We start from the raw sequence: 27238 nt of genomic DNA, 5'->3' as shown, positions 1-27238 counted from the left end.
AATAGTGTTCAAAGTGCAAATTTTCACTTAGAAGAAGTGAAAATTGCATAAAAATGTGAAAATTCACCGTAAATGTGGCGTGTATAGAATTTAGATTTTTTTTGTATATATAACTTTTTGACCTTGTTTTGTATTCAATTGACTTCTTTATATTTTTTTCTAATGCTCCATACATTAGGTTTATTTTTATATTACTTGAGGTAATTGTTACATTTTGCTCATAAAATGTATATATTGATTATGAGAGATGTTTTTAAAGAGATTTGCGGTAGTTTTATAACCAATTGTTGGGTATTTAAAAAAAATATATATATAAAAGTATAAGGAACTAAAAATTATGGAGATGAGAGGAAAATGTGAAAAATTCTCATACAGAACAGTGTCTGGTGCAAAATCAGCTGCGCGTGGGTGTTTTCCTTCACGTGAGGAATTTCCTTGTGTGGAAAACAATTGGAGGATTTGTTTTGTGGTCAACTTTACAGAAAAAAAAAACACAGCACTTGTTCTTTCATTCGACTGACTCATCCCAATCTTTTGCAACGGATTTCTCACTTCTTTCTTAACCTTTAAAGAAATCTCTCTTTATCAATTTTTTTTCAACTTCTTTTCAACTTCTCAAGGTGATTGTCCCATGGGAATTGGTAGCAAAAGATTAGAGGGCGCATTACAATAAAATTGATGGATAAGTAAAATCCGATGTGATATCAAGTGTAGACCGGACAATATTTTACACAATCAATTAATTGCGCGATGCTTTTTTTTACCTTTTTAAGTTGTGAAATCGCACACAAATGATACCGGGAGGTGTAATTGAGTGGAGAGACACGAGTGGATAATGTCTTTTGGCTACTGTGTTGTTACAATATGACAATTCCAGAATGAGTGCTTAAGAATTTCCAACACGAAGGAAGCACCTCTCCCAAAAAAAAAGAGTGTTGAGAGATTTTTGTGACAATTGTTAATGTCTTTAAGTACAAATGAGTGAGGTGAACGTGTAAGAAGAATTAAATAAAATGGGATTTATAACAAAGGCCATATCCATAGTGTTTGCACTGTAAGTAAAATGTCTTTAGGATATGGTACAGGTGTGTGATGAAAATAGCCTTTATGATGTTTAATGTAGAGCAGTGGGACTAATTTTCCCTAATTAGCTGGGAAAGTGTTATAATTTTAAATTGAATTACCTAATTTTTTTCCTGGCTGAATTTTAAACAGGGGCGTAGTCAGAATTTATTCAAAGTTGTGAAAAAATTTCTTTGTAATAGAGAAACCTAAAAAAAAATCATAAAAGTCAATTAAAAAGAACAAATTATTGTTAAAAGTGGAGGTTATAAAGATTGAGATTACTAAACCATATTGAAAAAAAAGAGTTAGTTGACGTTTATTTTCTCACGTTTAACATCCTTCTTTCAACGTTTGACGTTTTATTTAACGTTTGTCGCTTCTTTTTCTAATTTTGACGTTTCTATTCAAGCAAGTGACGTTCTCTTTCTAACGTTTTATGTTTATTTTTTAACACTTATTTGGAAATTTTTTTTCAATCGTTTGACTTTCTTTTATAACAAGGGGATGGTATAACCTCATTTTCTGTGAAGAAAAGTCACTTTTTGTTGAACAAAATGTATGAGGAATTCTCGAATCTCGCTCAATCTCGACCGATTCCCGAGAAACACTTTAACTTTTTTTATACTAATAATGTTAATTCGATGATGAGATAGGGATCAATCGAGAGCTAATTAAATGTACTTTGGATTGCAAGTGGAATTGTGCAAACTGATCCCTTCTTTTGATCGGAAGAAACCGCTGCCTCACGAAAAGTACTGATTTCTCGGGGTTGGGCATCCCCCTGTTTTATAATATTTAATGCTTTCTGTTTAAAAATTGACGTTACTTTTATAAAGTTTGACGTTTATTTTATTACATTTCATGCTTGTTTTTCAAAATTAAACGTTTTTTCAGTCGTTTAAAGTAATTGACGTTTGTATTTGGACGTTCAATGTCTTTTCAATCGTTTGAAGTTTATTTTCCAGTAATTGTCGTTCGTTTTCTAACGTTTGATGTCTTTCCAATCATTTGAGGTTTCCTTTCTAGTAATTTACGTTTGTTTTTCAACATTTGACAAATATTTTCTAACGTTTAATGATTTTTTAATCTTTTAATCTTTTCTACAACGTTTGATATTTTTTTTTCGGACATTTGACATTATTTTCTAACGTTCAACATTTATTGAGTTTGATGTTTCTTTTCTGACTTCTGCTCAATCTTAAATAATATGATTTAACCAAAGATTTTCATATTTTTTTATTTTGAGAAAGAAATCGGACAATTTTTACTAAACAACAATTATAAATAAATTATTTAACACATCTTTAGCAATTTTAGACCTTGATTTATGCATAAATTATAATTTTCTAATTGCACATAACATTCTACATAATAATTGTAATGTTTTACACGATTTAATATCCTTTGGGTTATATGTTCTAAAACATGCACAGTGTAATTGTGCAAAGAGCAGGTGCGTCAAAATGTTCATCATAGCTCTGTGAATTTCTCATTGGCAAGAATTACATCTGACCAGAATGTCCAGGTGTAGTTGAAGTAGCGAGGGTCAGAACGTGCGTTTCCGGGAACATTTATGGGAAACATCGAGGGGGGTTGTTGATTGAGTTGATTGCGAATTTGGGTTATTATTTCGGGGTAGACCGTGGCGAGGTTGCGCATCTCACACGGGTCGGAGGGAATGTTGAAGAGGCACACCATGGTATTGGGATTGCACTCGAGGCTATTGTTGGTTCTTCCGCATGAGATGGTGCCTTCGGATCGAAGGAAGACAATTTGTGCTTCATCGAGCACTGATTCGGCAAAAATGTTGAGACTCTGCCAAGTTTTGGAGGCATTCAGGGCGGCAAAGTAGCTGGAGGGGGTTGTTTGGGTTTCATTTTCGGGCACAAGTCCCATCCATTCGGTGTGGGTGAATGCAGGATATTTCGTTGAGATGAACTTCCATCCGTCGGTGAGGTAGACGATGGTTTCTGTGGTGGGATTACTCGTGTGGAGGATATCGGTGCGTGGTGATGGCATGTTGGAGGACAGTGCTGGCCAGAGATTGATACCATCGAGTTCGGTGGGCATCTCAATGCTGGCCACTGCCGCGAGTGTTGGTAGCCAATCTGCAGCGTGCATTAATTGCTGCGAGATGCGATGGCGTGACTGAATTAGTGGAGACCACACTGTGGCCACGGCACGAACACCCCCTTCAAATGGTCCCATCTTCTGACCACGGAGCGGGTAATTTGAGGCAGTGTTGCTCATGTGTCCTTCCGCCATGCCACCATTATCCGAGATGAAGACAATTACGGTGTTGTTGAGAATTCCGCGAGAGTCGAGGGTATCAATTAGCTGCCCAATTTCTTCATCCAACACTTGAGTCATTGCTGCAAAAAGTCGCCTCTTGTAGTTGCGAATGTGCTGGAGTTTTTCCACGCTGTCCGCAGGGGCTTGAAGATCACCATCACCATTTACACCCGGCGCTATGTGGCTGACAACGAGAAAGAGAGGCTCATCATCGAAATTATGTTCCAAAACAATTTCTCGTGCTTTCTCCCCAAAGAGTCTCGTTGCGTATCTCCCGGGAATTTCTTGGAAAACTTCCGTATCATTCCGCATGTCCAGCCCTCGTGTTCCGCCGGGCATTCGATGGGTGTAGTCAAAGTAGTCGATTTTTCCACCCCATGGTCCGAAGTGGTGATCAAATCCCCTCTTCATGGGTGTCAGGATCTCCTGATGGAAGCCCAAATGCCATTTTCCGACTAAATGAGTTTTATATCCAGCTTCCTTGAAATATTGTGGCATTAACTTTTCATTCTGTCCCAATCCTGCACTCTCATCATTCGCCAAAGAAGCTTCCTGAAGACCCAATCTCGAGGGGTACTTTCCCGTGAAGAATGAAGCCCGTGCTCCCGAAGACAAGGATGGGGAGTAGTAGCTGTTTAGTACAAGTCCCTGGTAGCCTAGACTGTCGATATTTGGTGTATAGAATTGATTTGATCCGTGTAAACTAACGTCGTTGAATCCCAAATCATCCGCCATGATGATCACAATGTTAGGAAGGGGCTCTTTTTCATCTTCCTCAACCTCCTGACATTTTCCCATGTGGCACAAGTGGATGAATCCCATAAACAAACACAAATATTCCAATTGCTTCATTATCGATCACTTGTAGGACTGCGACTGATGATTTTTTGGACACCTGTGGGCCCTTTTGTAGGAGAAAGATTTCATTTTCGTTGGGTCTTTGAATGTGAAATACCCGATTTTTTATTTGAAAAATTTTCTGATTTCTAGTACTGACTGCTGTATTTTCTAGAAAGCTGGCTCTTTATTAAACCTCTTAATTTTCTATTCTAGATAGGATTTTTCAGAATATTTCTGTATATTCGAAATTGTATCTAGAAATTTTGAGTTGTAAATTCCTCGCGTTTCTGAACTGGTTTAGTTTCTAAAACGTTGCTAATTTTCTGTAAAAAGGACTCATGAATTTCCTTTCTGAACTAGAAATTCCTGGAAACTAATCTTTTGGCTAGAGACTGAAAATCTTAAACTTTTCGTGAAATTCTGGTAAATTTAATTTTTGACTAGAATTCTTAGAAATTAATCTTTTGGCTAGAATTTTTTAGGAATCCCGGATTACGGCATATAAATTCCAGAGAATCTAACTTTTGATTAGAACTGCTTGAAAACTCAAGATTCTTGGCCCAAAGTTACTAGAAATTAGAAACTTTTGGTTAACAAATTCAGGAAAATCTTAAATTTCTAACTAGAAATTACTGAAAATTAAAAACTTTTGGCTAAAAATTCCAGGGAAATCTTTTTCCTGCTAAAAGTTTCTAGATATCTCGGCTAGAAATTCTTGAAATCACGAAACGTAGTTTTTTTTTAGAATAAATTATTCTCTTTTGACGGATATATCATCCTAAAGAACCAAATACCCATTTCTCTTTCACTTTCATCCCAAGAGTACCGTGAAAAAGCGAGGAAGTTGTAAAGATCTTCCCCCAAAAGCGCGCAGTAAATGAGAAAATTGTAAAGAAATGGAAGCAAATCAAGTGAATTGGCAACAATATTAAGTATATTTTCGCTCCATCGCAATACTTTGTGTTACAAAAACAATAAAAAGATAAATAATAAAATAAAATTTGATGACCACGAAATTAGATTCATTGGTTTGTCATTGACTAGATGTTACACCTAATAAATTGATATGATTTTGTGATCCAATTAGGTTTGGATGTCTTTTGGGGGAGTGGAAGAAGCTATATGGCATAGTGTTTTGTTTGAGAGGCACGTCGTTCTTTCATTGTGTTTATCTTTTAAACAATCCGTAACTGATTAAGTGGAAAAAAAAGAGAGTGAGAGACATATGAACTGTTTGGGTTTTGAGGAAGTACCGCGAAAAGGAGGTCGAAGATTTGATAAGAAACATTTAGTATGGATCAGTGGCTAATTTGGACGGTTGATTAATTTTTGCCCTCTTTTTTTTTATTCCTCATTCATTTGCAGCTTGTTTGAGAATGAGATCATGTGCTATGTGCCAGTGGAGGCCAGAAGTCCTCAGGGATCACCAAATATGGGAAATTCACGGGCACCACAGCGAGGACCACCACCATTCCGGAGGGATTTCGAAGCAAAACTCCGTGCCTTCTATCGGAAGCTCGAGTCCAAGGGATACGGACAAGGACCTCATAAATTAAAGTAAGATTTTTTCCTTTTATTGGCCACTCTTGAACCCATTTTCGTTGTCATTTAGTGTGCTAATTGCCACCTTTCCGCGCTTACCCCGATAATTGGGGAATTTTCGCAATAAAAAGTTTCTTTTTGTACTTCAAAATTCCCCCAATCTGTGACTTTGATCGCTTCAAAATGCATCGCGCATAGAGATTTAATTGAGATTAGTCGAAGCTTTAATTTGTAGAATAATAAATCAATTTGAATTTTCAATTCGCAAATTGCAAATTCTTTAACTACTTTATTGGATATATTTTTTTCATATGAATTTATTCATTTATATACATCACTGATTAATGTTCAATGAAACATTTTTATTAAATGATTTATAATTCAGTGCGTCAGACTCTTTCAAATTTGGGTCTTTTAATAGACTCATTTAATTCTTATTTTAGCGTAGGTGGCTTTTATTCCGTTTTATTAAATATTTTACTTATTTATAAAATTAAGTTTTTCTTTTGAAAGTTTTTTTTTACTAAAAGTTATATTTTAGATTATTTTGGAGATGAAATTATTCAATCCTTTTGTGCCTAGAATAGCTAGAATTGAACATTAAATCATTGAAATATTAATTTTATGCCACATACTCAAGGTGATATTAGATTAGATAGCTAGATGACTTTTCTTTGTGAAAATATCTTGTTTGACCGGATAAAGAACTGAACTGTAAAAACTTTATTAAAAATTCAGCTTATCAGCAATTGTCCTTCAAGGGTTAATTTATATGTTATTTCATATAGAAAAAATACAGGAATTTGCAGCACTGTAAATAATACTACATAGCTAAACCATCCTTTAATAGTTAAAGTGTGTTTGCGAAAATACAAGATTTATAATTTTATTTTTAGCTTAAATATAAAGAACTTTTCTTAAAACCTTTAAAGGGTTGTATTTGAATTATTTTTCTCTACAGGTGCCGTAGCTAGGTTCAGTCAGTTTAGGGCCTCTAAAAAGAGGCTTAGAAATTAATTTCAACCTAAATATTTAATAAAAATTGTAAAAGAGAATTTTTAAGATTTAAAAATTTAAAAAAAGCAATTTTCGAATGTAAAACGTTAACATAAACGTCAAACGTTAAGAATCATATATTAATCGTTAGAAAAGAAATTTTAAACGTTCGCTTATATATCAAATATATCGAGGGCTGCATTGTAAAACCGGCTAAGTCGGTTCGGAGCTCACACCGACTTAGCCGGTTTTACAATGCAGCCTCGATATTTAATTGTAGTAAGAGTCACTGCTAAAAAAGAAAAAAAAATGAAAGTTTTAATGTCAAACGTTAGGAAAGAAACTTCAAATGGAAGAATTTTACAAATAAAATTGTCAAAAACTGCTAATTTAAATTGATATCTGGCAATACTCCAGTCCCCTATTAATCTTTTAATTTTAAGGATTTTCTATTTAATTGTCAAGAAATTTTATTAAATTTTCAAGCTATCCCAATAACATGAAGAATTTTTAATACGAATTATTTCATTAGAAGAAAAGAAACAAGAAAACCTTCTTATAGACAAATTCTTTAATAAGAATTTCCCCACACCCCCTCTCTTTATTTTAAAACAAAAAATTGCTGAATGGGATGGAATAAAAAGCTCTTTATTTAATTTGAGTGCATTTGGGTGTCATTTTGTAGGCTTCACATTCGCCGCACGAATTTGCTGGAGGATGCCTTCCGGCGGATAATGTCGGCAAATAAGAAAGACCTCCAACGGGGTCGTTTGGCTGTGCTCTTTGACACGGAGGAGGGGCTCGACTATGGGGGTCCATCGCGGGAGTTTTTCTTCCTGCTGAGTCGGGAGCTCTTCAATCCGTACTATGGGCTCTTTGAGTACTCCGCCAATGACACGTACACCGTCCAAGTGTCCCCACTGTCGGCCTTTGTGGATAATTCCCACGATTGGTTCCGCTTCAGTGGACGCGTCCTCGGGTTGGCGCTGGTGCATCAGTACCTCCTGGATGCTTTCTTCACGCGCCCCTTCTACAAGGCCCTCCTACGGCTACCGGTGGCACTGAGTGATCTCGAATCGCTCGACAGTGAGTTCCATCAGTCACTCCAGTGGATTCGGGACAATGATATTGGGTCCGGAAGTAGCTTGGGGTTGACGTTTTGTGTGACGGAGGAGCTGCTGGGGCGTGTGGTGGAGCGTGAACTGAAGCCGGGTGGGAAGAATATGGGGGTGAATGAGAAGAATAAAAAGGAGTATCTCGAGAGGATGGTCAAGTGGCGCCTTGAACGGGGTGTTCAGGAGCAGACTGAGTCTCTCGTGAAGGGATTCTACGAGGTGGTCGATCCGAGGCTTGTGTCTGTCTTTGATGCACGAGAACTGGAGCTCGTGATTGCTGGCACAGCGGAGATTGATATTGCAGACTGGAGGGTGAATACGGAGTACCGAAGTGGGTATCACGACAATCACCAGGTGATCATCTGGTTCTGGCAGGTTTGTTATCAATTTTTCTTTTTTTTTACGTGAATTTCTTAATTTAAGAGACAAAAAAAATGATTTTCTTCTAAAATTTAGGTTATTGAAAAATTCACAAATGAGCAACGACTGAGACTGCTGCAGTTTGTCACGGGGACCTCGAGTATTCCCTACGATGGATTCTCAGCCCTCAGAGGGTCCACGGGACCCAGGAGGTTCTGTATTGAGAAATGGGGGAAACCCATTGCACTGCCTCGAGCGCACACGTGCTTCAATCGCCTCGACTTGCCACCCTATCCCACACCCGAAATCCTCCACGAGAAGCTCCTCCTGGCTGTTGAGGAGACCAATACATTTGGCATTGAGTAGAGAGAGAGAGAGCTGCCTCTCAAAGCTGAATTGTTACGTAGACAATTTTTTTTAAAATCATTATAAAAAATCTTGAAATGATTTCTTTTGCATGGGATGTGCGATCTCTTAAAAATAAGAGAAACTTTATGAGATTTTTCTCCTGAAAAAAACTTTTTAAAGCAACTTTGCATAAAGAAAAATAATTTTGATTCGAAATAAGATGAAAAAAAATCAAAAATAAATTTCTATTTCCACTGATTGGCCTTATTAAAATGAGAAGAAGAGGAAAAAAATGAAAAGCAAGAAAACCATAAAATAAGCAAAATAAAGAAAAACTTTTTGTAAACGTTGTAAACTCACTTCAAAGCTCTGAAAAAAAATGTTGAAAGAAAGTAAATACACGAAACACGCAGTAAATCTAGTCAAGTTAAATGAATTAAAGAAAAAAAATACTAAAGGAACTATAAAATAAATAATAAAGAAAAAATGTTAGCTAGAGTGTTTATAAAATATATATAAATATTATGTAGAAAATATGACGAATAATTGAGAAATTCTAATCACATTCCTTTCGCGATTTTTGCTACTTTTAGAGCCAGTATAGAGATAAAAGAAAAAATAAATTAAAAGAAAATGTTCTTTTGACGAATCGCATAAAAACTTTATGAGAATGATGATTTTTTGTGTACAGATTTTTTTTTGTTAAAAGGATTTAATTTTGTGAAAGACGAAGAATAAATTCCGATATAATGAAACTGATTGTTGTTTTTATTTTTTCTGTGGTTTTTCATCAAAGATTATTAATTTTCTTGAAGATTATTATTTGTTTGTTGAAAATAAGATTTTTTTTTAACCCTTTAAGGACATTTCGACAGTTTGGTCAGCATAAAAAAATTGATTTTCAAAACTATTAAAAATTAAAATTTTTTTTTAAGCAATTAAAAATAATTTAAAACATTTATTAACTGTAAAAATTACTTTTCCAAATTGTTTCTGTTTATTTTCATATTTAAACTCTTACAGAACACGAGGTACTCAAGAAAAATTAAAAAAAATCCTAAGTCATCTTTTAAAATAGAAGACATTTAAAAATCTTTTAAAAATAAGAGAAAATCATCAAAATGAAACACAAGATAGGATTTTTATGTGAAAAAAGGAGAAGAAAAGTGATATTCCATTTCACTTTCACTTAACTCATTGCGTATCTTGTATCTTTTTCACATTGAAGAGGCAAATCTTGGTCAATCTAATGCAAAATCAGGTGATGGGGATCTTTTTGGGGCATCCCAATGAAAGAAACAGTCATTTAAAATTTGATTTTTTTCCGTTTCTATCGCAGCTTTTGGCACCCCCTAATGCTGGGTGCAGAATGATTGTCATCATTTCAGTCATTTTCATCGCGGAGTCAGTCAATCATTGGACGCGACGGAGTGAAGTTGTGTTGTATTTTGCTAGCGCAGCGAATTTTCAAATATTCGGGCGGGCGTGGTGTGAGATTGATTGTAATAATTCAATATTTGTCGCCGATATTTGCCCCAAGAACCCCACTAAAGTGCCACAGGACACTCAAGGAAGGGACTGTGTGTGCCACATTCGGCATTCTTTTGGATTTTGTGTGTTTTTTTGGGGAAAACATAGCAGGCAGCTGCTTCTTTCCACAGCACTCTGGAAGAGTTTTTCTCGTGAAGTGGTGTCAAAGTTGCGCTCTCTCTCTTTCACACCAACATTCTCCGAAGGCATCCGGAAAGAGCCACAGAAGGCAGCCCCCGTTCGTGCCCTTCCCGTGGCCATCGGGAAGAAAAGCACCTGGTTGTGTGTTGAAGGAACATTTTGAGAATAACAAGAAAAGAAGAAGAAGCGAAGAAACTTACAAACAAAAAAGTGACCAAGATGCAAATTTCCGATGGAATCCGGCATGTCGGGGATGGATGGTTGGAAGTCACAGAGGAGCGCCTCCAGGGACTCATTGTAAATGAGCACATTGATGAAATCTACGATGTGGAGAAGACTCCCTTTGCCAGGTGAGTGTTCCTTCTCTTATAATACAAATTTTCACGTAATTCCCTGGGATTTTCCTGACTTACTCCAGACAGTGTTTGTGCTTCCTGGACAGAGAGATCGCTTCGCCTATTATTTGCTCTCATGTCTATGACGACAATCCCAATGGAGAGCTCTCTCTCTTGCCCTTGTCGATGGTTAATCATCATTGTCTGTTGTGTGGTGATTAAGAAAGTTAAATTTAGTTACACAGAAAAAAAAAATCTCTCCAGCACTTCCAAAATACCCAATTTGTCATCCCCAGCCTCTCAGTATGTTGGGGAAATCTTCAGCCAAAACTCTTTATCAGAATTTTGCTGTTTTGTTTTTTATTCACTTCATTTCTTAAAGTTATTCAGCTTTGTGATAAGAAGTAATTCGAAAATAACCATTTCTTAAACAATAATTATTGATTTTTTTTTAAAATAATTTTTGGGACTTTCTTAATTTTTTTTTTATTAGTCAAAAATGAATCAGAAATGATATAAAAAAATTCTAGAAAGTTCTTTTAATAATTTTTTTTAAAAGGATGTTGAAAATACCAATGCCTGGATTTTTCATTTCTGAGCAATCTTATCAGGCTTATCAGGCAGTATTCGTTAAGCCTGACTGGGTAGAATTGGTGAATCGGTTTTTTTTAAAAATATTCATGATACTTTCTACAATGTCTTTTGTATTTTTTTAAAATGTATTGTACTTTCAATGTAATAAGAGTCTAAAAATTAATAAACTCCTTTTTATCATTTTTTTTATTTTTTTTTACGAGAGTGGCTAAAAAAAAGTTAAAAATCATTTTCTCTTCTTAAAGAATTTCTCAAATAAATTGTATAATACCTCTAACGTCTATAAAAAAAATCAAACTTTAATTTTGAATTAATTCTGCTAAGAACTTTTTTTTCTAACAATTCCTAAATTGTAAGATTCTAAACAGTTCTGTTAAAAACATTTAAAAGATTTCGATATTTATTGTTTTCTAATAATCATGTTTTTTTTAATGAAAAATCAGAAATATTTTAAATTATTTCTGAAAGTTTTTTGGGATAGGGTACCTATATTTTGTTTTTAATTTTAAACTCATCAATTAAGTGTTAAAAGCAACAACTTTTAATATCTTACAACTGTCAAATTCTTTGAAAAGAATAAAAAGATTTTTGACAGAATCCAACTCCTTATTAAGAATTTTTGAGGAATTTTTAACAAAAAAAAGATTTATAAAAAAATCTTTGAAAATCATTTTTTTTATTTAATAAAATCTTTCTAACAATATTTTATTCTAGTAACAAAAAAATTGTTATATTTTTTTTTATTTTGAACAGTTAAAAATTCGTTTTCTTATACACCTTTATAAATAGAATTAAGTAAAAAAAAACCTTTTTTAATACGTCAAGGTATACCAGAATGATTTGTAATAATCCTTAATTAGAAAAAAATATTTAAAAAATCTTTAGAAAAACATTTCTTCCAATTTATTGACAAGGATTGAAAATATATTTTTTTAAAACTATTTTTTATACTTTTTATTCTTATTCTGCTTGCGTAATAACGGTGTAAGAAATTTTGGTTCAAACAAAAAAAAACTTATTTAAGGTGTTAAGGAAATGAATGAGCATAAAATAGATTCAGATTATTGAAGCCTGAGACTAGTACTTAATTAATTAAAAAAAAGAAAATAAAAATGGAGACTAATATTGCAAGAATGAAGAAAATTCAGGTAGGTTTTTCCTTTGGCTCCTTTGAACTAATAAATCAATTTATCAAAATTTCAAAACCACAACCTACCTAAAGATTGTTTGAAGAAGCAAATCCCTTCTCACCCGTGTTATCATATATTGATTTCTTCGAAGAAAACTCCACCCTTCTTCTTTCTCGTCTGGGCTCGGAACTGGGTTTGTGCGATTGCTCCTTAGAAGCAACAGGTACCCGAATGTTTATTTAACGTCTGATTTACTTTTTAAAATGTCTCAATGTCTAGACTTGAGATTCCATAAAAGCTCACATTGGCGCTTGTGAAACATTCTTATTTGTTGAGTATTTTATAAAAATTTACAAATAAACTTATCTTTCGATGCATTTTGCGGATTTGCATAAAATTGCTTTTTTAATTAATCCTTCTCTATACTAGTATAGAGGCAGATTGAATTAACCTTTTAGCGCTGACAGCTTCCCAACTGGTTGTTTGTTGTAGAATAAATAAAATAAAATTCAAGCTAAATATGGTTGATTTCTGGGATCTGACGAAATAATAAAATCTACACGCATAAGAAGCTGATAAGCCAAGTGGTGGTAATGAGTTTGCTGATTGCATCGATCAATCAACTCAGACCAATACGAAATTTTTTCGAGTGCTTTCCGGTACAAAATGTAAATTGCTGACTTGTATAAAATCAACATGAGAATTGCAAAAAAAAAATCCACAATGTTTGACAAATATTTTGCAATCGGCATTGGGTTTGTGAAAGGCATAAAGTGTGAGAAGAGAAGTTCAAGCCCACAACTTGAAATATTGACAGCGTGACCTTCTGATAAGGCGGTATGATGGACAAAAAGAGAGCTTTCTGCCGCAAGACGAGGGGAAAGGTACAAAAAAAAAGATATTATCATACTTAAAATAATCATTTTATTAATTTTCAATGAGCTATGACTCAAATATGATTTTTAGTTTTTCCGGGATAAGAATCAAATGTGGAAAATGTGAAAGACATTTGTGAGCTACACCATTTATTAGGTCATGGTATGTTAGTGTCATGTTGCTTGAGTTTGGAGTGTCATACGTGGCTGATAAGGGTTTTGCGTGTGCTGTGATAACGCATAAAAGCAACATTTTTATGTATTACGCAAATCTAATTACTATTTGCCTTTGTACCCGAAATTCTTCCATCACGTACACTTGAATGATAAAAGTTGATTAACTTTTTGTGCCTCCCTTCCAAATCATTTTTTTTCTTGCTTTTCAAATTGTTTGCTATACATATATTTTTACCATTGTATCCGTGAAGGTAGTTTCCAAGAGAGATATTCTTGTGTGTCAATTTGGGGGTCACCAGAAGAGGTGTGCTGAAGAATGAAAAGAAAAAAAACTTCACAAGACAAAATTTTAGCACCGCAACTCTCGATGGAAATCAATTAAATGCGATTGCGCAAAGTTAACCGCAAAGGAAAAATCACAGAAGAATTTTCAGCACTGTGTGCGTTTCTTTGCTTTTTTTTATTTAAAAAAAAAAACGTACCCACTAATCCCCTTGTCAGATTTGTTTAAAGTACACTCAAGGTGGTAAAGGAAGGCGCACAGATTTGGTGGTGTTGAGGTAGAGAAGAAGAAAAAAAAAACGGAGTGGGAGATAGATAAAAACGTGTCATGTCTTCTTATCGCTCAATGGGAAAATGTTGTAGCCAAGTGTTGAGAAAAATGTAAAGTGATGGGGATATGTAATGAAAAATTGTGTTAGACTTTTTGGGGGGATTTTTATGGTCACAACGAGAAACTTCTTAATGTCTGTCAAGGCGGGTGTCTAAATCAGTGATAAAAGTAATTCGTTATGGATTTTTGATGTATGGACAAATATGGGATTGAAAAGTTATGCTCGTTATGCTTAAAAGCTCAAGATTGTATTAGAGAAATGCTCTGATTTGTGATTAATTCTAATTTTCTAATTTTACACGGATGACGTTGTGCACGAAATACGGCTTATCATGAGATGGAGCTAGTTGTCTATGTAAACTAATGGCATAATGTAATGACATGAGCATAAAATAATTTATGAATTATACCTCCTTCTTTCATATTTTAATATGTTTTGTAATACTTACAATAGCACAGTTATAATTTAGGAAATTCTATCTGTTGGGATTATTGTTTTAGAAAATACCGAAAAACGCCATCTGTTGAGATATTTAAATCACAGATTAAGACATCTCTTAAGCCCCAAAGTATTTTTCTGCTTGATTTTTAAAATCACTTTATTCTACTTTATTAATGTCTACAATTCTTGATTACTTTTTAATAAAAACTATTTTATCAATAGATGTCGCTAGTTTGGTAAAAGAAAACAATATTTCTTTTCTAAAAATACGAAAGATTTTAATGAATTTTCTTTCAAAAATGATTATTAGTTGGTATACCACAATCGTGGCATATACCAAGTATTGTAATCGTCCGAAAAACCGACCACCTCAGATCGGGCTCAAACTTGGTATGAGCACGTTTTAGACATCCCACATTACGAAAATGGTGGTGGAAAATTTTTGATCCGGCCGGCCCGCCGGCCGGCCTGCCGGCCGGCCGGTGCGCTAAACTTTGTCTTATAGCTCGAGAACGGCAATAGATAGAGACTTCCGGTTTGAGGTTTTCTATAGAAATGTGGGTGTAAAATTTCATTTTTTCGCATTTTCAAAATCCAAGATGGCCGCCGTCCGCCATTTTGAAATACCGTTAACCACTTCCCTTATAGTTAGAGGTCTGAAATTTTAGTATGTTTTAGTGCTCAGTGAGACGTTTTCATCAACAATTCATACTTGACGATCGGTCAAGCGCTTTAGCAAATATGGCGGCCTAAAGCAAAAAGTGTTTTTTCGATATATCTCGAGAACGGCTTGACCGATTTTAACCGTCTTGGTATCAAATGAAAGGTATTACGAAGCCCTACAACTGTCTAGAACATTTCAAGTTCCAAAAACATCCGCAAGAGGCGCTAAATACAAAAACAAAAATTGCCTAACTTTAAGAGGCAATATCTCCGAATCCCCATCATCGATTTCCTTGAATTTTTGATATGTTGTAGCAGGACTAATAATCTTGCACCAGTCCAAAAATGAAGAAAATCTATGTCGCCGTTTAAAAGATATAGTCATTTGAAAAATTCTTGAATTTGAAAAGTTCTATGAGCCATATCTCCTGAACTACTTGACCGATTTTGCTCATCTTAGTATCAAATTAAAGGTTTTGCAAAACTCTACAACTTTCTAGAACATCAGAAACTTCTAAAACCATTCCTTTAGGGCAAAAAATTACCAAAAACTGTTTTAGGAAAACAAAAATCCACCATTTTGTGTTCTGGAGGTGACCTTGAAAATAATTGAGATATATATTAAATTATAGTTTATTTCAATACCTTTCTAGAACTAGTCAAGAAATTTCTGTAGGTCTAATAGGACTTAAGATATAAGCATTTTAATCTGTCAAATTGCTAAATTTTACAAAAAAATCGACTTTTACTACTAATTGATTGTTTTTACCGACGTGATTGATCTAATTCAGTTTTCCGGGTTTTTTCGGTTTTTTCGTCGGTTTACTACACAGAAAATAAAAGTTCGTAGCATTGTTCGTCAAATTTCTTGAAAGGTTCGTAACTCCAATGCTTTTACATGGGAAAATTCACCTCCAGGTTCGTATAATGGGGTTAACCTCCCTGGGAGTGAGACCCCATTTTACGAACATGGAGGTAAATTTTCCCATGTAAAAGCATTGGAGTTACGAACCTTTCAAGAAATTTGACGAACAATGCTACGAACTTTTATTTTCTGTGTACTAATACTACTTACAAATTAAATTACAACGCATAGACTGACCCATCCGCGTTGTGGTATACCAACTCTAATAACTGGACGCGTTATGATTGACTTATCGTTTTAAATTTAAATTAATCAAATGACTTGGAATTGTATTTTATTTTTTTAACTTCCTACACAACGACATTATTTAATTGCATGTTTCGACAACTAATGCCACCTAGTGATAATTTTTAACTTTGATTCTGTGTTGTTGGAAAAAAAATCACATAAAATGGAGTAATTAATTGATAAAAATGCTCTTTACAAAGCCATCAAAAGATAAGAGGGGGCACATTAAAAATTCTGATGCGGAAAAGAACGAAAAGAACCAAAAGAGGAGCAAAAGACACCCCCCATCATGAGATTGTGAACCCTGCCTTATTGGAATTTTCCATTTGAGCGCCTTCTCGGTGGAATTTTAATTGTAAAACATTCCATTTTTGTGCATATCTAATGTTGTTCTAAAAAATGTATTTTATAAAATGTTTTATTTCACATTTTACCATGATTAATTGAATTTATCTTGAGATTTGAACTCTTCGAAAAAAAATATGGTTCGGAAGAATGCCTCGCTAGGAGTACACTAATAAATTTTGTCTTAAGAACGATGGAAGAATATAAGTTTGAAATATTTTTTGGGCATGGAGAATTAATTGATCAAGAGAGACAAAAATCTCGCAAGTTTCCTTACAAGTGGTTGAAGTTTTTTTTTCTTCTTTTTCATGTTGATGAAGAATCAGCAAGTTACTTTTGCACACAAACACCACGAAAGGGTAATTGTGGTGTGCGATAATTTAAGTGGAATTTGTCGAAATGTTTCGTATACACATTTTTTGCCAACATTTATAAATTTAATTTTAGTTGGGGAAATGCGTGCGGAAAAAAATCCATGCGAAACATTCCGCAGCATGGAAAGTTCTCGCCCATTAAATACTTCTCCATATACCGAAGGATATCATAAAAAAAAAAGTCGCGCGAACTGAAAGGTGAAATTCCGTGGTTTTCATGCCTCTCAATCCTCATTAGCATTGTGTGATAATGAGTTTTATTGCCGAGAGTGCTTTTGAGAAATGAAAGAGTTGAATGAAAAAAAAAGACGTGGCTTTTTAAGAATATTACTCCCTTTTGTCCATATTCTTGATGAAAGAAAAAAAAGAGAAGATGAAAAAGAGTTCAATAAATCACTCACGTGGTGTGCAGTAAAAGTTTGCTAAAGTTGCCTCTGAGATTTATATTTCAAATCAATTTTCATTAAGCGCGATCACCGCAGAGACAACAATTGGTGACAATGCGAAAATGTGACCATAAAATTCAGTCCGAGAGTAAATTATTCACTTAAGACGATTATATCTTGTGAACACGATCAACGGATGGAGAGAAGGGTTCTAGGAAATTTATGCAAGTTTGTGTAAAATTAGTAAGATACATTCGTGGAGTTAATTGTAGAGTCGTCTCGTAAATTAGAAAAGAATTTATTACTCTCTTTTTTTTTTTTAAAGTTCGTTTCGGTTGATTCTAAAAGATGGTTCCTAAAAAGAATTTTATGGACTTTATGGGAGTTTTTGAAGATAAATTATATTAGATTCTTCGTGACAAAATTCACTCTTCTTTGCTGGATTATCTCACAGAGCTTACCGACATTGATTAGAATGAGGATTTTTTATGATGTGAATGACTTCTGTTACTGATCTGAACGAAAGTTTATATACGACGAAAGTTCTTTGGCAATTTTATAATAAGTTGTTTTGTTGACTACAATGCAGGTTTTTTTTACTGATCTCAACGAAAAGTCTTACTGATCTGAACGAAGATTTTAATTTTTAATAATAGATCTTACTGATCTGAACGAAAATTTATATGTAACGAAAGTTATTCATTTTGATTTTCAATAAGTTTATAATTGATTACAATGAAGGTTTTTAATGATTTTAACGAACAGCTTTCTTACTGATATAAACGAAGGTTTTATTTGAGTTTAATGATAGATCTTACTGATTTGAACGATAAATTTTATTATTCTAAATTATGATTTTTACTGATCTTAACGAATAATCTTATTACTGATTTCAACGAATAATTTTCTTACTATTCTTAACGAAGATTGCAACTGAATTTATTGATAAATCTTACTGATTTAAACGAAAGTTTTTAGATTACTCAAACAAATATGATTAAACAAAAACAATTGAAATATTTTACTGATTAGAACGAAGAACTTTACTGATTTTAACGACTTTGCCTGCGAATTTAAATGAATAATCATTTAGATCTATACTGGAAATTAAAAAAAAAAACGAAAATTAAAATTCAAAGAAATAAAAATTTAGCAGCAACTGGTAGCCCATTCTGTGAGCTTTTATCCCGCAACATCTTCACCTTCATACATGCCCATATAAAGAGGTGAGTTAGTGTATGGAAATGGCCAGAGTTTTATGATCAAGTGGTACAATTTTTTTGTCTTCCTCGTTTCTTGTTAATTTCTTGTTCTTCATCGATGGGTGTCTTCTTTTTTTATGGGTTCTCCTTCTTGCTTCACTTTAAACTATATAGCTGGCCAGGCTATAGGTGTACGGTGTGTCCAGCGAGGAGCGTCTCCGAAAGGCACAGTAAGAGGTGGAAAGAGACAAGATTAATAGTGACATTTTAAATCAGAGGTTTGAGTGTGGTCCTCCGGGAATTCTTTCTCAATCTTTCACTTTTCCCTACTGTCCCCAAGTGTAATGGGTCTGTCTCACGGTGTGCCGGCACCTCTTTTGACCTGACTGGGGATCTCTCAGTGTGTTCACTTTTTTGTTGTTGTTTTGTCTTTTTTCGGGAGACTTGTTCCCTGGGCAATTTCCTCTGTCCACAGCAATTACCATAAAACCCTCTCCTTGGGCAATGCGGAACGTTATTTCCGTATATATGAAGATGCTTTATGCAGGGAATTAAAAAGCTACAGCAAGGAAAGCAGGTATAGGGATGTTGATTGAGTCTCCTCAAAATCAACTTCATTTGCACGATTGGCAAATGTGGGGAGCTTTTGGTGTGTGGGGCAAAGTAAAAGAATTTTTGCAAAAGAGCTCGAGGGCAGTGTGTGTGCGCGCGCGCACAAAAAAGTGTGTATGGTCGGAGAGATGTGACGACCGCGATGCCCAGGTCATTTGCCTCCGCCAGCAACATGAAGACCAAGCGCGTCCAGAATTAATTTGTGGATTGGCGAATATGCGAGAGAGATGCCGGCATTGGAATACAGAGAACAACAACAAAAAACAATCTTATGGGAAGAGAGCAAGTTGGAGAGATGAGGAATGCCAGGATGTAAGGAGGGGTGAATCCAGTGGATGGTGCGGAGAGAATAAAAATGTTTAACAACACATTAAGTTGAGCTGACGCGGAATCTGGACACCATCACTGGGTGGGTTCAATTTCTCGTTTATCGATCAAAATATTGAAGGTTTCCCAGTGGATGATGGAATAACACGCACAAAAAATTCTTCATTTTGCCAAAGAAGAAAAAAATAATAAACGAAATTGCAGAGAATGCTTTCGATTTAATGATACGTCTGGTTTTAATTCTTTTTAATTATATTTATAGCAAATTTCACTCCGGATATTTATTTTATTGAAATCATTCCTCAGCATTTGTTTCGGGTATCGTTTTTTTTATTATTACACGATGCCCTCTTAATTGCCACCATTCTGCGTCTTCATATTTCTCGCATCTTCATTACAAAACTCCTCGACAGTTCCGCGGAATTTTCCTCATTCAATACAATGTTGTACAGTCTGTTTGAGAAAGGACTTTATGTGCAAACAATTAAATGAAAAAAATGTAAGAGAATGCTTTTCAATGAATTTGATTTAAGACTTAGCATATTTTCCAAAAAAATAATTTTGAAAGCTTCGTGGTTTTCTGGGAAATCTTTAAAAAAAAATCACGCTTTTCAACAAATTAGTCTTGATGTTTTCTTTAAAAATTCTAGCTCTCTCCCTTTACCAAAAGTTCGTGCAATACTTTCATAAACAAACTGTGAGTATGAATGAAGTTGGTTGGAAGAAAACCATGAAAGAATGTGAGAATGAAGCACAATCTGCAATCGTTGGGTCTCTCTGGGGCTTGTCTCCTTGACAGTGAGAATCACATTTCAAATTAGAATGAAAAACCTAAAAGAGATGCCAGGGAATAAAATAAAGATTTATTCTGTTTTCTCAGAAGTGATCCAAATAATTTGGTATCCTCTGTATATATTTTTGTGGTCAAAACTTCATTGGGTATGCGACGTTGTCTGGCGTTGTTGTTGGTTCAGCTTCAAGGAGGGACAAGGAGGTGTGGTGGATGGTGCAAATTTTTGTTTTCTTTCAATTCTGCAAAATGTTGTCTTGCAAGATTCCAATGAGACAAAAGATGAAAGGCGAGACGTGTGAGGCTTGGGGACTTGACATCGCAAGAAATGTCTAAGAAATTCGCTATATATGATGGAGAAAAAATTCATCTGAACGCAAAAATACAGATATTTCTTGAAGGTTAAAATTACAGAATAGAAATTTGTTAATTTTCTCACATTGCTTGTTAAACAACAGTTTGTCGATTTTTTTTCTTCTCCATCATCTTGTGCATTCTTATGGGAAATCGTGCCTTGTAAATTATGATAAAGTGGGTAGAGTTCTTTCCGGTCATTGCAGACTCGGCATTTCTCATGGGGAATTCTTCAATACTTTACTATATTTTCCCCCACACAGATGGGCTTTTGTTGGATAAATTAGGATCACTCTAGATAACGGGGTCTTTGGAAAATTAGTATATACTTTACAAATTAAATGCATTTTATTACGTAATGAATGTTGCTGGGAAAATTTTCACAAAAGCTCACGCTGGAGTTCGTTGGGAGATTTTTACTTTAAAGAAAAGATTAAATGTGAAATTTTCCGGATAAGAACTGATTAGAAAAACCTCATTTTCTAATCTCAAACTCACCTGGAAATGCTTTGATAAGGAGATTATCCGAAATCTTTATGAAGAACAATCAACACCGTGTTGTTCTATGAGGCGTAGTTTTTGAAGTACAGGGGTTTATCTGTTGGTTTAGATTAGATTTCTCGTGTAAAAAAAACGTCTATTTCACCATTCAATTTTTCATTGATTTTAGTTTGAACAAAAAAAATGAAATCCTTAGAAAGTTTACATAGGAAGGACGCTACAAAACTTAATGAACGGTATAAAATTAAAAAGAAAGAAAAAAAGAAGCCACAAATTAAGCAAGGTTTCTTCAACTCAACATGGAACTGTCAGTATAGCTGGTACAATTGTTCAAAAAGATTATACGGAGAAGAACTTCTTGAATACAATGTGCGCAAAAATTCCAGTGAAAAAAAAAACGACGACAACGACTTCCAATTGGCATGAAAGCAAGTCACTCAGTTATCTCAACAATTCTCACGGACACCGACACTTCTTGCAGATTTTATAACAGTGCCGGGAGACCTTCGAAAAATTTGCACTGCAATTTCAACATTACAATACACCCACTGTGTATGGGATATGGAGTGTTAATTTTCCCTGGACTATGCTAAATTGCCTCGTCCGATGAATTTTTTTTCTTCAACTTCACTGCATGTCTCTTTCCTTCCCGTGTAAACGAAACATGATCGTGATGATGGTGGAGGTCAAGTGAAGAGGTTCCCTCCTAAGAGATCTTCTCAAAAAGTTCAATTGCTCCTTGAGTGGTGCGCATGGGGGTATTGTTGATATGCGGAGTCTAATGTGTATTACCAAGATGAAGGAAGTGAAGGAGATGGACCGCAAAGAATAGACTTTTTCGGTGAGATGTTTGTTGGTGTGTAGATGTTTAGATGTGGCTAAAGTGAAGAAAAAAAATTGAAGGTGGAAGAAGTCAATTACCATAAAGATCTTGCGCGCAAAAGAAAAACGAGGAATTGCAGAGAATTTTCTTCACACTTCAAGTCAATTTTTCTCGCGCACCTACAATTTGTTGCTTTGGCATTTTGCAGAGAGTGGGATCTTTGCACGCGCGTTTGGAAAAAGAGTTGAAGATGGACTTGGGAGGAGGAAAAAAAAGCGACGAGGTACAGTGGGTAGAGAGTGTCATAAAGCACTTAACACGACCTGGCGCTTCAATCTTATGTTTCTTTGGATGTGGACATTGTATTTCTTCTGCACCAATAGTGCGCTTATAGCACGGGTAGAGACCGTTAAGTAAATGAGTTGGGATGATTCTAAACTCTGATTGACTGCATCGTCGCCCAGTGCGAGTGTTTTGTGCCACTGCAAGACACCCGGAACGTGTTGATGGTTGGCAATGGTTGAGGAAATGTGCAAGAAACCATCAATTGTGCCATGTTGAGACGCTCTCGGATAAGACGGGTAGAATGATCATCATTTGGCCAAAGTTTATCGCACCACAAACTAAGAGAGCGCTTGGGTTCTATCCATAAAGTGAGAGGGAATCGCGAGAGATTGTATAGAAAGCGCGCACCCAGGAGGAGATGATGCTAAAGAGGAAGATGATGACATTCAGTGTGCCACTGCTGAAACGGTGAATATTTATTGTGCTTGTAGAGAATTTCTCACGTTTTGGCGGATTTGTCGCTTCGCGTATATATGAACCAGGTGATTTTCTCACATAAGGTGCTATGCACAATGATGATTCTCTCCATCTCAAAGACACTTCCACATCTTTCTTTTTTACCCACAACAGCCAACTCCTCTAGAGTGCATCAAAGCAAGTTTTTGTGATGATAAAGTACCCAACTCCAACACTTTGTGCTTCTTCTTCTGTTGTAAAAGAAGCCCGCGCACGGAAATTCTCTCATACAAGACACCGAATAGCAATTTATTGTGCGATGATGAAATTTGATAAAAGAGAGGCAAAAATAACAATTATTCAATTAATCAATGGGAAAGCTATATAGTCTTGGTGAAGATAGTTTTATTCTCCCTCTTTGGCAATCTCTAAATTGCTGCATCAAAGGTATTTTTCGTGAATCCAATACAAATGACACACAATTCCCTGATAAATTGCGTGTGGAGGAAGATTCTTGGCATTGTTGATGCCAAAAGGGATTTTTCTTTTTCCAACTACTATATAAAGGTGGAAAAAATACCTCTTAATTGCATCACTTTAGTATAACAACAACGTACATCAGCTGCCATCCCATGAAACATGTCATCTGACAAGAATGATGAGGTATGGAATGAAGTTGGGGGGCATAATAGATCTCTTTTAGCGGACTCTTTTTTTATTCACCTCCATCGCATCACTGTCATGTGGTGGAAAAGAGATGAAAAAAAAAAGCGAATTTTTTAATATGCAAATAAAGAAGCATGTAGCATAATTCCAATGATTGCATGTCGCGCATGCCAATCTACCTACAACACGTCTTCACTGATTTATCTCCTTTTTTTCCATAAAGCTTTTTTAGCTGTTGTTTTCTTTAGTTCCACACAGCTATGGTCAAGTGTGATGAAGAATTTTTATTTGTAATCCACAAACTGTCGCTATGAGGTTGATTTTTGATGCACGAGACCGTTGGCAACATCCACCGCACATCTCTCTCAGGCATATAAAATTCCATCAAATTGTTTAGAGATGAAGCAAACAAAAACAGACGCTTACAACACGATCATATTTCCATTTCTGTAAATGATGATATTGCTGTGTGACTGTAGCATTTTGCATTGAAATCTCAAATCAAGAGATGTATACAGTGTTGCAGTTTCTTGACTTTTTAATAACATCACATTAATAGTTATGGCAATATTGTTTATTATTTGTCTCTCTTGAGAATGGGAATTTTGCATGCAAACACCCCGGTTGTCGTGTGCAAAAATATGGGAAGGAAAGTTGCAGGGAGTGCTGTATGTAAGAGACTTGGATGCAACAGAGAGAACAATTTGTCATACTAAACTTGAGATTTTTGCTTTCTCAGTGAAAATTGTCGAATGATACAATTTGCAATGGGAAAATAAATAAAATTGAAAGGTAAATATCATTTGAGTTGAATCTAAAAGAGTTTTGGGGTGTGTAAGACGTCTAACATTGATATAAGATACAGATATGATGGAACGATATTTTATTAGTTGGTATACCACAATCGTGGCATACCAAGTATTGTAATCGTCGGAAAAACCGACCACCTCGGATCGGGCTCAAACTTGGTATAAGCACGTTTTGGACATCCCACATTACGAAAATGGTGGTGGAAAATTTTTGATCCGGCCGGCCGGCCTGCCGGCCGGTGCGCCATACTTTGCCTTATAAGTCGAGAATGGTAACAGATAGAGACTTCCGGTTTGAAGTTTTCTATAGAAATGTGGGTGTAAATTTTCTTTTTTTCGCATTTTCGAAATCCAAGATGGCCGCCATCCGCCATTTTGAAACTTCGTCAACCAGTTCCCTTGTAGCTAGAGATCTGAAATTTTAGTATGATGTAGGGCTTAGTGAGACGTTTTCACCAACAATTCATACTTGAAAATCGGTCAAGCCGTTTAGCAAATATGGCGGTCTAAAGCAAAAAGTGTTTTTTCAATATAACTTGAGAACGGCTTGACCGATTTTGACCATCTTGGTATCAAATGAAAGGTATTGAGAAGCCCTACAACTGCTTAGAACATTTAAAGTTTCAAAAACATCCACAAGAGGCGCTAAAAACAAAAACAAAAATTGCCTAACTTTAAGGGGCAATATCTTCGAACCCCGATCATAGATTTCTTTTAAATTTTGATATGTTGTAGCCTGACTTAATATCTTTTATCAGTCCGAAAATGAAGAAAATCTATGTCGCCGTTTAGAAGATATAGCCATTTGAAAAATTCTTGAATTTGAAAAGTTCTAAGAGCCATATCTCTTGAACGGCTTGTCCGATTTGGCTCAACTTGGTATTAAATTAAAGGTTTTGCAAATCTCTACAACTTTCTAGAACATCAGAAACCTGTAGAACCATTCCATGAGGACAAAAAGTGCAAAAAAATGTTTTGGTCAAACAAATATCCGCCATTTTTGTTCTAGATGTGACCTTGAAAATTACTGATATATATGTCAACTTATAGCTTGTTTCAAGACCTTTCCAAAACTAGTCAAGAAATTTCTGTAGGTCTTATAGAACTTCAGATATGAGCATTTTTATCTTTCATATTGATGAATATCATAAAAAAAATCAACTTTGCCTACTAATTCTGCTCACAAATTAAATTACAACGCATAAACTGACCCATCCGCGTTGTGGTATACCAACTCTAATAACTGGACGCGTTATGATTGACTTGACTTTGTGTTAGATCTATAAATCTTCGTTTTTATTGACATATCCTTGATGGTTTAGCGTTTCCTTAATAAATTTTGCTAAGATGACTAAGTTGCTACAGTAGTGTTGCACTCTGAAATGTGAAGATTTCTAGCGCAATATGTAGCGTTGATGTCTTATAACCCAAATGACCCTGGTTCGAATCAAGTAGTTTGAACTTTTTTTTAAAAATAATTATTCATGTTAATCTTCTTAATTTATTTTTCTTTTCTTGTTAAATAATACTTTAATTACTGGAAATGTTGAAGATTAATTCTCATGTATTTTTTTAAATAAAGAAAATTCAGGACTATTTACTAATTTCAAAGATTTAATAAACATGTAAAACAGCTAAAAAAATTAATAAATTATAATCTCTGATACATTTATCATAACTTCCGGGAAGGAATTCTCACAAGGAAATTGCAGGGTTTTTGTACTTATAAAGTTTCGTGATGATGGTAGAAAGAAATTTCACTTACGGGCTGTGATTCTTCCTTCAGATGACAGTCCAAGTGTGGTGAAAATTGAGGTGGACAAATTTTTAGGAATGGCTTTCTCACGCAACGAATCACAGCCAACGCGCATGAGTAAGCCTTTCCCCAGAATTTACACGCGTTGGCTGTGATTCGATGCGTGAGAAAGCCATTCCTAAAAATTTGTCCACCTCAATTTTCACCACACTTGGACTGTCATCTGAAGGAAGAATCACAGCCCGTAAGTGAAACTTACCAGTACATTCCCTTTACTCTGCTGGACCATCATTGTACTTATATATGTATATTTATAGGTTTATATATTTTTATATTTTTTATGTATAAAAAAGGCGCCCCGCTTCGCGGGGCGCCAATTAATTTGTTTAAAATATATGTGAACAGATGAAAGTAATTGTTGATGTAACAAAATGACAGAAGGCGGCCATTTTGAATTTTGAAATTAGTAAAATCTGATAGGTCATGCCCACTATACCTGATGAAACTTCAATCGAAAAGTCTTTATCAAGTACCGTTAAGCCGATATAAGGCAATATTACAACAATCGGTACATATGGAAACCTGTTTTGGTCTATATCTCTGAAACCACGACATAAATTTTTTTTATTTTTTTTTGGTTAAAAGGTGTGCCTATCACCTATAACATACTAAAATTTAATCGAAATCTATCGTCCAGTTTTTGAGATATTAATCGAAAACTGGTCGAAAACTCATCGAAAATTTTGTTTTTGATTGTAGGCCCTCTAGCGGTAACTTTTGAAAGTTCCTATGTATAGATAATTGTAGACCTCATTGAGATCTTTCATTCAAAACCGGTTTGGTCCAAATCGGTCAAGCGGTTTAGGAGTTATAGCCCACTTACGATAGAACTCTATATTTGCTAAACCGCTTGTCCGATTTTTGGAAATGAAGTATCGTTGAAAAGGTCTTAAGGGCCCCTACAACATATTAAAATTTCAGACCTCTAGCTATAATAGAGGCTGAGATATAGCAAAAACAAAATTGAAAAAAATTCAAAATGGCGGATGCAGGGGTGGGGGGCTGAATTTGATATCATAGTTGGACGACTTCCAGTCGATAATTGAACTTTGCCGTTGACCGCAAGTCTCTATCTATTACCGTTCTCTTGTAATTGAGCTCCAAACTACGGCCGGACGGCCGGACGGACGGCCGGAAAAGTTTTTCGGCGCATACGTTTTTTGGAATGTGGGGACCCTAATTCGTGCTCATACCAAGTTTGAGCCCGATCCGACGACCTTGAGTTTTAGAGTGGACACAGAAGCTGTGCTATTCTTTTCTTCGAAAGAATCACAGCTAAAA

The 27238-nt window shown here is 35.1% G+C and overlaps 2 protein-coding genes across 6 annotated transcripts in view; both read left to right on the top strand.

Annotated features, from left to right (window-relative positions):
• LOC129791107 (E3 ubiquitin-protein ligase HECW2) overlaps window positions 1-9313 on the top strand; it is a 29131-nt gene extending 19818 nt beyond the window's left edge. For 2 of the 5 annotated variants that reach the window (XM_055829051.1, XM_055829052.1), the window contains 3 exons: window positions 5563-5754; window positions 7421-8225; window positions 8307-9313. In XM_055829051.1, coding sequence (XP_055685026.1) covers window positions 5563-5754; window positions 7421-8225; window positions 8307-8576 — 1267 coding nt within the window. In that variant the 3' untranslated portion in view covers window positions 8577-9313. Of the gene's footprint in view, window positions 1-295; window positions 1055-5562; window positions 5755-7420; window positions 8226-8306 lie in introns of those variants that run through there. The other 3 variants (XM_055829054.1, XM_055829053.1, XM_055829055.1) reach the window with 3 other exon arrangements.
• A 597-nt stretch (window positions 9314-9910) lies between these two features.
• LOC129791106 (death-associated protein kinase related) overlaps window positions 9911-27238 on the top strand; it is a 92671-nt gene continuing 75343 nt past the window's right edge. Inside the window, exon 1 of the mRNA XM_055829050.1 lies at window positions 9911-10579. Within this exon, the coding sequence (XP_055685025.1) occupies window positions 10449-10579 (131 nt within the window). The 5' untranslated portion in view covers window positions 9911-10448. The remainder of the gene's footprint in view (window positions 10580-27238) is intronic.

Source organism: Lutzomyia longipalpis, chromosome 2 (genome assembly GCF_024334085.1).
Source record: "Lutzomyia longipalpis isolate SR_M1_2022 chromosome 2, ASM2433408v1".
Taxonomy (NCBI): Eukaryota; Metazoa; Arthropoda; class Insecta; order Diptera; family Psychodidae; genus Lutzomyia; species Lutzomyia longipalpis.
The sequence above is the reverse complement of the archived record's forward strand: the minus strand, read 5'-3'. Positions and strand labels throughout refer to the sequence as shown.